This window comes from Ipomoea triloba, chromosome 3 (assembly GCF_003576645.1).
Source record: "Ipomoea triloba cultivar NCNSP0323 chromosome 3, ASM357664v1".
Taxonomy (NCBI): domain Eukaryota; kingdom Viridiplantae; phylum Streptophyta; class Magnoliopsida; order Solanales; family Convolvulaceae; genus Ipomoea; species Ipomoea triloba.
The window spans coordinates 30,138,166-30,150,432 of NC_044918.1; the positions used below are offsets into that span (position 1 = coordinate 30,138,166).

The following is a 12,267-nucleotide window of genomic DNA, read 5'->3' on the forward strand; positions in this document are numbered from 1 at the left end:
TTCATCCACACATTACTCTTTTTCTTTTTCTTTTTTTTTTTCATTGGCGTGAAATTTATGTTCCTAGGGATCTAGGGGGAGGGGTAGAAAAAGTCCATGAAAGGAGGGAATTGCTATTGGGCGTGGATTGGATTGGTCAAGTTCAATTCCTGCTCGATTCGAGACATGACGTTGTGTCTTATCATGTAGGATGTTGTTAAATGATTAATGTTCACCTACTTATTACCAATTAGTTTTAAGTAGGATATGATAACTAACCAACTCTGTGGTTAAGCGTGGTTGACTTGCAGCAGTCACAAGATGGAAAGTGAACATAGAAGAAATTACAATTACATTGTACCAAACACCCAGGAAAAGTCTCAAAAGTTATTCACAACAGTATTTGTGAATTGTGCAGATGAACCACGAATTAATTACCCACTCTTGTTATACACAAAATATATTCTTGTTTACAGAAACTACAGTAGTGGGTATATTGCTAGTTAATGAAGAATATATAGTTAAGTTTTTACATTATATGTAATCTGACAATAATCTTCATAGTGGAGGAGTAAAAGCTTCCTTCCTTCTATCCAAAAACAATACATACACTCAACCCATTGACAGACAGCAATTCAAGTTCCTGATCATACTTTCACAGGACTTGTTAGATAATAAAAAACAAATAAAGAAGGGATGCTTACACTCTTCCATTAGGTCAAAAAAAAAATAAAAAAATTGGGCACACAGGCTTTACATCATATACATGCTGCCCCTATTAATATAGAGAGAAGAGAGTCATTGTGATGAACATACATGATAGCAGCCTACCCGGCAACCTCAAAAACCAGCAACCCGTTTCTATGGCTTGTCCAGCGATCCATCTGCTTTGGCGGTGGCAGCTAGTGGGCGGTTTTAGCTCACTCTATCAGAGCCAAAAGTAAAACATTGCCTGTTTACCAATATTTTCATTTAAGTGGTCAGCTTTTCCTTGTTTTTTTTGCATTTGTATATATATAAGAATGTGTAAGCAAGAAAAAGTAGTACCTCCTTGAGAGAAACTAGGGCTAGCTCGTCTGCTTCAGATGGAGATGACTTCTTGGTTTTCAAATTAGTAACCTCGGTGTGCAACGAATTAAGTTGCTCTTTGATCTCACGTAACAAGTTCAGCATTACTACTTCTCTATCAGAGGATGATGATGATGATGATGACGATGATGATTCTCTCCTGGCCTCGATTATCTCAGATGGCCTATCGGGCTGAGGAAGCAGCTCCTCCGTTTGTGAATCATCAGCGTTAACGCTTGCTGTTGTGGGCTGAACGTTTTCCAAATTTATGCTAACAGTAGCTGAGCTTTCTTGGCTTAGTCTTCGTGAATTGTTCTCTTGGTGTGGAGGAAATGCCAGCAGTCTCTTGAGCAAATCCCTTCTGTCTTTCTCGGATAAATTTAAAGATTCCTTTGGGAAAGAATCGGGTTTTTCAAGCCTCCTATCGCAATCCTGCTGCGAAGTCCTCTTCCCCTCATTTTTGATAGGCGGCATTGGGATTTCATCTATGGTATCCTTATCATCGGTTTGAGGAACTTCAAAAACATCAAGGACATTCGGGGAGCAAGGGAAATCTGTATTGTTTTCATTTTCCGAAGTACTTCCAGGAAACTTACTACTTTGATCCACATCGCCTCCGCCCCCTAATCTTGCTAGATCAAAGGTAGAGCCTCTTCGAGAGGAGAATGGTGAGGGAGACCTCGTGTCACGCCTCAAATTAGTGTGACCAGCAGCTCCAAATCCAACTCCGGCTATCAATTTCACTCGTTCGTCTAATTTTCTAATCTGTTCCCAGTATGAATTGATGCCTCCTGCAGCAGAGGTCTCGGTCTTTTTCTCCACATCTGAACTAGGCTCGTTCATCATCATCATCTCGTGGCATATCTGCTCACGCTCATCGACTAACTTTGAGCTAAACTCAACCTCGGGGCTAGCAGAGTTCTCCGTTCCATTAACACTCCTCCTTAACTTGAGAGGAAACACCGGAAAAGAATTCCTCCTCGAGAGGCTTTGAAGACCCCCATCTCCCATCACAGTCTCGTTCAACTGCAACAAATGTTCTGGAAATTTGATTTCAGTGCCCCCGGGATCAGCACAACCCATGCTCATCAGCTTGTACTTATAAGCCTGCACCTGATAATCTAGTGCAGCTATCTCCATTTCCTTCTGAAAGATAAGGTCTTCAAAAATCGCCAACGCTTCCTCAGCATGGCACATCTTTTCCTCCGCCAACCTCTTGTATTGCTCCGCCTCCATCTGCACCGTCGCCTTCTCCCCCTGGAGACGCAATATCATGGACAACGCCTCGCTAGCTGCGCTAGCCGAGGCTTCTCTTTCCACATCTAATTCACTGTAAAGACTCTGGAGAAGCTTTTGCTGTGCACAAAGTGTTTCTTTCAAAGAAGCTATATCAACTTTTGATGATACCCCCCCACCCTCAGCCATAGCAACCACACTGCAACCTACAACACCTGTGGCATTCAGAATCAAAATTACACAACTCAATACTATTAAAAAGAAGAATTTTTTTGTTTTTGTTGGGGCAGAAGCCGGTGAAGGGCCATGTCCATCAATTAGTGGCTAGGGCATTGTTAGACGGAGACCGGTAAAGGGCCAAGTCCAACACCTGCCTCTCGAAAACGTGATGGCAGTGTATAAAGAAATAAAGTTGCGCCTTCGCTACTAATTATAGCTTTTGGTTTAGTTGCGCCTTCGCTACTAATTATAGCTTTTGGTTTAGTGATCCGAATTTTTTTATTTTTTTTTTCTCTAAATAACAAAACAAATTATACAGAATTCTCAACAAGGTATGAAAATTTAACAATCCATGTATGAAAGAATATTGTGCATATGTTTGCAATCAAAAGATTCAGAATCTAGAAAAACTGCAAAAAGACAAATCCAATAAATTCCATGTCATCATTTTCAATTTTCAAGAAAACTGACATTTCTATCAATGGAGGAAATCTATATATAAACCCTGGCTCCGCCACAAGAAAACAAGAAAATGAAACCTGGGGAGGGGAGGGGGAAAGGATATAAAATCAAGCATGATCACACTATAAAAACAAAACAATTTATATTATAATACGTATGCATATGAATAGAGGAGATTGAATTTACCTGGAAAAAGAAGAGATGAGACAGAAAATGCCTATCACGCATCTGATACAACAACAACAACAATCTGACTAGAACAACAACTACAAGAAGAAGGAGAAGAAGAATCACCCAGGAAACTTCAAAAAGAAAAGAAGATCCTAATGAAATATGATATTTTTGAAGAAAAAATGATGACAACCAAGAAACGGTAACTCTCCCTCCCTAAAGGCTAAATCTCCAAGAAAATGATAATCGAATCAGAAGGGCGACCTGGTTCAATTCAAAATTTTGAAGAAAAAACAGGCCCCAGGGAGAAAAGGAGAAAACCCATTTCTTTAATGGCGTAACGGTTTCTTGGTTTGTCTTTTACAAAAAGAAAAGAAGAGTGCTTAGTGCTATGTTCTTGGATTGGATGGTCCGTTTACATTGACCCGAATTCTAAGGCTTTCACTCCACGGTAAAAAATTATTGGTTATTAATCCATGAATAATGAATTGGATGGTGGGTGGGTTTTACTTTTACTAATTGGGATGAGAAATGGCTTTTTGTTTTTTTCTTAAATTGTGAGAGATTCGGGAGGGACTGAAATTCGTTAAGGAGAGAGACATGAAAATATCGTGGCCAAATTTGATTTATCCTCAATTCTATTTGTTTTTTCTGTGTACTATTTGACTCATTTCATAACTACTTTCTAGGCTCGAACTCACTCTTTTCTATATGAAAGTGTAACTGAGTGCCACTTAGACGGTTAGACCACAAGGTTTTGGCATCTACAATTCTATCTTTCTACTTCATATGGTTAGTTGTTGGAAAAAGAGGCGGTTCATCTTTTAATTCAGTGGAATGTAGAGTAAGGAGAATTGTTTATGCCGCATGGTTAGCTCAACTCGTTACATAGGTAAAACTCGTCATAAAAAATTAAGAATTGAGGCTTACCAGCAGTTGCGCAGTGAGCAAATTTGGAAGTCGAAGCGGGATTTCACTTTTTGTTACGAGAAGAATTGTTTATTTGCATGTGAATTTCACTCACATCTATGGATGTTCATAGGCATGGCAATTCGTTAAACGGGTTCATTACCGAATTGACATAGTAACAACACGAATATAATAAGGCTAAATATAAGCACAACCCATTAAAGTTAACACGTAAGAATTCTAAATATGAACACAATTTTTAAACGGATTAACACGTTTAGGTAACAAGTTTCAAGCTTACACAACACGGACGACACGGTAACGTGTTAAAACCCAATTAAGTATGTTAATATAATTTCCTTTTTAAGAAATAACTTTTTTACTAAATTCACAATTAAATCAACAAAATAGTAAATATATTTAATAAATAACATACCATAACATTCATTTTCACCAAAAAAAAAAATACCATAATATTCATAAAATGATAAAATAATACCTAAAAAATTATAACTAAGGCTAATATTAATAGATTAAATGGGCTCTTAACTACTGAATTCATAATGACTCAAGAGATGCAAAAGGTATCACTAACCTGTCATTTTCATGTCTGATTTAGTATCACACTAATGAGTTATTTCATAAAGTGCCAGGTCTAGTTATTCATATAATTATGTTTTTGTTGTGAATAAAGGTATGTGGACATTACTATATGTATTATACTATAATAATACATATTCAATATTTGTAGTATTGTAGTTATACTAGAACTCTGTATATCTGGTATATATACTGAAAGATGATTAATAAAAGATTAGTGATTCCCTCGGTATCTCTGGTCTTCTCTTTACTTTACTATATTCCTATTACCTTCTTGCAATCGAGATGATACAACTGTTCACATGAAGATACCTCAATTTCACATCAGTTTTGTTTTATTTTGATTCTTATTAATTATAATTATAATATGAACGTTTTATAATATTTTCCTTTTGATTGAATTTTCAGAATTTTTCTAACCAAAGCAAATATAAAATGAGTGTGCTTTAGCTCAATTGATTATGAATATTTAGCTGGATTGGTACTTATATTGTCCTTCATATCGAATTCTTTCACATGGTATACTGTATAAACTATTGCAAAAACATTCAAAAGTCAAACTTTAATTTTTGGTCTGATAAATATAATGAAGCTTCTTTTGATTTTTTAATTTCTCTCTAAAAAAAAAAAAACCTTCTTTTGATTAATAAATTAAAATCCCATTTCAAGACTTTACTTTATATAAATTCCCTTGCAATGATATAATTAATATGGAAATGCCATAATGTCATGCTTAAATTAATATGGAAATGCCATAATGTCATGCTTAAAAATATTAGAAACTAAGGTGGTGGGGTCTCGGGCAAATTATTGTGTGGATCATGATCCATATAGTGCTGTGTGAACCATAATAAAAAGAACATTTTTAATATGCTAAATGTACATTATTTGTGTACTGAATGTACATTATACAATATAATGTACATTAAGTACACAAATAATATACATCCCTTGAATACAATGTGCATTTTAATATACTAACAGTACATTATTTTTATACCGAATGCATATTATTTGATAGTATGGTCCACAGAGCACACAATAATGATGTTGCGGATTTTGTATCCCACTATAGAATTTTATAGTAATTATTATATTTGTTTGTCTAATTTTTTTTTTAAATCTTGCTTTTAGATTCATATGCTTTAGTAATCATAAAATAACAAAATACTATGGACCACTGTCTATGTTGTAATGTAGATTGTAAACACAAAATTTTGAATTATATATTGAAATTCAAAATATGGTTACATGTAGTATATCAATATAGGTATATGGGTACAAGATCTATGAATATTCCTCCAATTCTTCAACTAGATGCATATCTTGAAACTCCATTAAAGGGCCTCCGAAATTCATGCGGCTTGATCTTCAAATAAGGGCTTGTATATATAGCTTGTTCTTCATTGAAGGGCCTCCGGGTCCAAATGGCTTGATCTTCAATGGAGTTTTGGAGCAACATTTGGCATAATCTTCATGGAAGTGCTTTTACATTTAGGATCATTTTATTGAAACTGATTCTATGATTTTTCCTAGGATGAATACATAGAAATGAGAGGTCCTATTTATAGATGTAGGATAGAAGAGTTTTGATAAGTTCAAACTCTTTTGATATTTTCTAATTAACAAATTAGATAATATCAATATTATCCAAAATCTATTTAAATATAATAATATAAAAAAGAGTCATTTCCATTTTTGGTCCCACTATTATTAGGACATTGTCAATTTTAGTCCACTTCATTAATTTTTGTCACAATGCGACCAGTCTTATTTAGTCATTGCCACTTTTAGTCCACCGTTAAAATTTTCGTCAAATGGCTATCCAAAACAGGGGTATTTTTAGTCTTTTCATGCTTTGGTCATCTCTTTGACCCTTTGCAGTGGTTTTCCTTACACATTTTCATCCAATGAAGAGGTCCAACGAAAGTCATGTGAGCCACATTACAAACCCATGGCTTTCGCCGGACCTCTTTATTGGATGAAAATGTATAAGGAAAACCACTGCAAAGGATAAAGGAGATGATCAAAGCATGAAAATATCAAAATACTCATGTTTTGGACGGTTATTTGATAAAAATTTTAACGGTGGACTAAAAGTGGTAAGAACTAAATTTTGACCCAAAAAGCAAAAGGCAAGATGATGTCCATTGGCCCTTCGAACGTGCAGTTTATTTGACACTCTAAGAGCGGGAGTGTGGTGTAATAATAAATTAATGAGAAAGCAGCTTTAATTTTTTATTGGTATATAAGAAAATAATATATACTTTAAAGCATATTGGGAAATTTTGGAATATTTTGCATTTTGTAAAGTTTGACATCATTTTTATCATGTATATATGTTATACAACTTCACAAAACATAAGATATATTTCAAAAAGTATAGAGTATATCATCGATATTGTAACAAATGACGTTCTCCAAATAATATACATTAAGTGAACGTTTTAGAAAAGAGAAAATTGTACTTTTCGCCCCTAAGTTATAGGATAATTGTAGAATTCGTTACTAAGTGTTGATTGTGTTCATTTTTATCCTTAAGTTATAATTGGTGTTGCACTTTTTGTTATTTTATTAACTTTTCGTGCTCACTTTTTATTCATGAGTTATACTAAAGTTGTAAATTTTGTCGCTAATGTTTTGTTAGTAAATGGACGAAAAGTGCAACATCAATGATAACTTAGGGACGAAAAGTGAGCATGACCAACACTTAGTAACGAATTCTACAATTATCATATAAGTTAAGGACAAAAAAGTGTAATTTTCTTTTTAAAAAATAAAAAATTAATTATAACATTAATATTTAATCAACACATTAAAAATTAAATAATAAAATGATATGGGGTGTAGTGGTATTAATTTCTTTTAATTAACATCATTACAAGTCAGCGTGTATATTTATTATTTAGCTAGTTAAAGCCACGACCATACTCATTAAAAATTTAAAAAGTCGTTATGCCCGGTTCAACGGCTAATTAAGGTTTGCCCACAGGCCATAACCTTCCCCACCATTTAAATGTTGCCACGTGAGAAAACGGTGAGAATATGGTCTTTTTGCATCTAAGTTAAATTTAAGGTGTGTGATTTTCCTATTTAAAGTGCATGATTTTCTTTCTTAAGGTGCGTGATTTTCCTATTAAATTGAGCAATCAAAGCGTGCCAAATTATAGGTAATAAAGAATAAAAGTAGGAATTAAAAAATATATGTAAAATTACTCTTTGTAATATGAACCTTGGTTTAGGCTATAATATATGGAGAGGTTGTTATTTACTTGATTGGTAATTTTTTTTTTTTAGAAAAGACTTGATTGGTAGTTAAGACGCCGAAGTTCGCCGACTTCTGCCGCAAAGCATAATATTGAGGTTGTCTTAAATTTGAAAGTAACGGCAGGCAACAAAGGTCAAAGGTGTGGTACATGGGATCAGAAAACGGCAACATAATGATTGGAATCCTTGATAAATAGGTTGTGGGTGTATCTAAGAACATGGCTTATGAAAACAACTGTAGGCCTGATGAAAGTATGGTCTCACACGCGTGAAAAGCATAAATTAGGTTCCACACCCAAAATCTATTTGAAAATCCAAAATATATTATCGAAAATTATTGTGTGGACTATTAATGCAATATACATTTTTAATATATTAAAAGTACATTATTTGTGTATTGAAGGTACATTATTTGATTATATATATATATATATATATATATATATATAAAATCATGTACTTATAAATAAAGTCATCTACACCAACGCATATTGAAGGAAATAATGTCAGTAAAGTGGCCATGCTGGAAGAGAGATGAGAGGAGAGAGAGGGAGTGGGTACCTTCTGCAAATGAAGGTTAATGCTACGGTAAAAGGCATTTTTTTTAACTTTGCTGCTATGCGCGTTTCGCGCACAACAGCCGCCCAGAGGGAGTGTCAGGCGCGCTTGCGGCACGCCTGACCCTTCAGTTTTTCAATATATATATTTTTTAAATTTAATTTGTTTTATTTTTTTCTCCACTTATTTTCTCTTTCGTAATCACACTTACAAAAACTCCTAAAAAGTCGCGAAAAAACTCCATTGATGAGGATGCTCTAATGTATTTTACGTGTACAAATAATGTACTTTTAAGATATATTAAAAATGTATTTTTTTATTTATTATTACAAATTGTGTGGACCATAGTCCATAAATAATGATTGGCATATATGTATCTGTAGCGAGGGGAGGGGGCCTTTAATCTAATAGTAATGGTAAAGATACGTTAGTGAAATGCGTGTCAAATGCGAACCAGAAAATAATATATAGATTGGATATATGAAGTGGATTTGGAGAAAAATGAAAAGGATGTAATACCAAATAATAGGAGAAATTTTCACCTCAAAATTGAAATTTTAATGTGTAACGAAAACAACATTTAACCTCTATCCTAGCTGATTAATTTAAGTGAACAAGATAGTAATAAGTTATGTTGTCTAACAAATTTTACAATTTTTCCTACATTTTTTGCTTTATGTGTAAGTTTGAAATGATAATCTATTCATGTTTCAGTTTTTCATATAAAAAACAATAGGAAAAATGCTACTCGTATTATATTTTTCCATATTGAAATCACTCCCAACATGACATGCATTATGTTTATAATTTTTTGCTAAGCACCTACCTTGTGCTCAGATGGCGTGTAGTGACTTTCTCATATCATGTTTATAACAGGTAGCATCACAACGAGAGCACCAATTTAATGACACTCGAATTAAAGCTCTAATTCCACCACAAGTAATTAACTTGAAAGTTTAAGACTAAACATGACAAAATCACTATATTTGGAGGAGCCCAGATAACATTAGCCCTAATAAAGATTATACATCCTAATCGAAATATATTCATTTTATAAGAGATCTTCATTTGAAATACTTATAATTCTTTACAAGGCTATATTTTCTCAAACATTTTACGTCCAAATTAAATTAAAGTATCTAAACCCCTACAACCGAGGTTCAACCTATGATCATCTATTTAAAATGATAAATGGGATGCCATCACACAACATGGTAGTTGGCGATTGATACAGCGAAATACGGAACAGGATACTCGTATTTATACTTGGTCGGGTACAAGTAAGAATACCCTAAGCGAGACCGAGCTACGTGACAGTGGGTCAGAGGTTCCCGGTCTCTTTAGCTACTGTCCTAGAAGAAATAGCCAAAAGTCCCCCCTACCGCATTAAATGCGCTTTTTATAGTGGCTCCAGCAAGAATTCCGGTCTGGCGGCATGTAGGACGCGTGGCGGGCATGCACCGGTCAGCCTGTCGGTCCAACATGGCAGCGAATAGATGCGCGGGTGCGAGGTCTCTGGTTCGAACCTCTGCAAAGGCCCATACCACAGCTCGGAGCGCAAGGAAGCCCGGTCTGATCAGACCGGGAGGAGGATCTGAGGGGTCTAGGTAACCCCTTACTAGGCGCAGAGCCCGGGAGGCCGGATAAGTAGACCGGGATTTTATCCCTATCAGCGATTATATAAGAAAAGTTAGTTTATAAAGGATCTCTATTATCCTTATGGTATGCTAATCGAAATCGACTCAATAATCAATAATACACCGCTACGTGGACTATGGTCCACACAATAATTTGCCCTTATCATATCCAACCAACATTGGGCTGTTCTGCTGGACTGCACGTTGGCAATAAATCTGTCATTTAGTAGGCTGCATGTCTTATAAAGTTCTGGAGCCTTGCAATATCTAACTTTATATTTCTATTTTCAGTAGCGCTACCCTGATTATTGGGCCAGGTATGTATCTTGTCTTATTACTTGTAGTCCTATATTCTAATCATCTTTTGGGCTTATTCTTGCATAACTTTTATCTCGATTAAACATTTATAACACGGTAGGTTCACGAAATAAATTTTAAAAGAGAATAAAAATGATATTCCATAGGCAAAGGAATATATAAGAATAGAACATGAATTATATTATATTTTTTGGTTAGTTGAAGGAATAGACTTTAAAAATTTTATTTCCGTGTTTAAAATCATCAATATTATTATTATTATTATTATTATTATTATTATTATTATGATTATTATTATAAAAATATATATTTATATTAAAGAGTTAATTAAGGACAATTCAAACATAAACAAAGATATGCATGATGATATATATATATATATATATATATATATATATATATAAAGCATGTATATAAAATGTATTTTTGATATTGTAATACAAAAGGTATTCCCGAGAGCATATGAATAGCTAATACCAAAGCACTCTTAATAATGACTATTCCTCTTGCAAAGGGAATAACTCACTCTTAGGAATGCTATTCCCAAAAAAAAAAAAAAAAAGAAAGAAAAAAAAAAGGTCAAAACAAACAATGAAATAGGTCTATTTCTAGGAATGTTATTCTAATCCTGACATATTTCACGAACCAAACATGCTACTAAACTCTTTAAACAAATGTTATATTGTGAATATCATGATATTGATCAACATTGTAAAGTTAACCATTGATATACATGTTCATTTTTACTTTACTTTAAATTTATTTTTATTATACTACAAGTTTATTTTTATTATACTGCAAGTTCAATTATGGTGTACTATCTAGAAATGAATATGTAGTATACTAAAAATAAACTAGCAAGCCAAAGACCTTGTCGTCTAGTGGATGGCATCCGGTGGAGTCAACTGTTGACTCTTTGTGCTTTAGTAGGTTGAGAAAGTAGCTATGGATAGATATTACATTCTAACAGATATCGAGTCAGTAGTACTCAAAAAAAAAAAAAAAACTAGCAATATACTAAAAATAATGAATAATTGTTAAGTTTATAGAAGTTACAAAGCCTCTATTCATATCTTTATAGAAGTTTCTACCAAAATTCTCTGCAAGTCTATCTACAATAATGCTCTAAATAAGGTTTGTGAAAACCAAATTACTTTCTATATTATTAGGCGTTTCTAACAATCCACCCAAGCGGATTTGCGGTAGTGAAATCAATGTAGAGCCTTGAGACATTGGTGGAACATTTGCATTTAATTCATGAAGTTGGATCAAGATTGTGTCACAAGAAAACACAAAATTCTTAGTCTGTGAGTATTACCATCTTATACTCTAGACGTTAATTCATAGCTAGTGAATTGAATAATTACTGAGTTGTGAGCTCCATAGATTTAGAAGCTTTATCTCGAAACTATGTAAACAATTTTTTGTCTTTTTTTTTTTTGGTGTTACTCAGGGTTTTCACCGTCGGACACAATAACTAATCTCTTTGCTGGATTGTAGGCACCTTTATTGGGTGGGACAGCTGGCCTGGAGATTTAAAGCTGCATTTTTATGTCTTTTATGCCTTCCCTGGCAAGTCTTTGTGAAATAACTCCGATGAGAAGAAAAAAGAAGGCGTTAAGAGCTTATGCATTATATTTTGACAAGCTTGTTGTTATACTTTAAGAATGGGTTAATCCTAATTATTTTAATTGCGTTAATTCAAGAAACTCGAGTTATAAAAATTATACTTGAGTCTTGAGGATTAGCAATTTTTTTTATAATGTCAAAATTCAAAAACCCCTTTTATCAATTTTCCAAAAAACAATTATTTTTAATTATGTAATTTTAGTAGCTTTAGTCC

General features: G+C 33.8%; 1 protein-coding gene across 2 annotated transcripts; it reads right to left on the minus strand.

Moving 5' to 3' along the window:
- Positions 1-308: 308 nt before the first annotated feature.
- Positions 309-3,472, minus strand: LOC116012546. 2 transcript variants are annotated; one of them, XM_031252109.1, is made up of 3 exons: positions 3,151-3,472; positions 1,027-2,489; positions 309-931 (listed from the first exon to the last, which is right to left on the minus strand). In XM_031252109.1, exons 2-3 carry the CDS (start codon positions 2,470-2,472, stop codon positions 908-910), a joined length of 1,470 nt encoding a protein of 489 aa, XP_031107969.1. In that variant the 5' UTR covers positions 2,473-2,489; positions 3,151-3,472; the 3' UTR covers positions 309-907. The 2 variants fall into 2 exon arrangements, with proteins under 2 accessions (XP_031107969.1, XP_031107968.1); XM_031252108.1 differs by having other exon boundaries at positions 1,027-2,498.
- Positions 3,473-12,267: the final 8,795 nt, after the last annotated feature.

Excerpts from the sequence above, each read along its gene's own strand:
- LOC116012546 (XM_031252109.1), bottom strand. The coding sequence starts at position 2,472 with ATGGCTGAGGGTGGGGGGGTATCATCAAAAGTTGATATAGCTTCTTTG. Across the intron at positions 932-1,026 it reads CCCTAGTTTCTCTCAAGGAG|GCAATGTTTTACTTTTGGCT; the intron begins GTACTACTTTTT and ends ATTGGTAAACAG.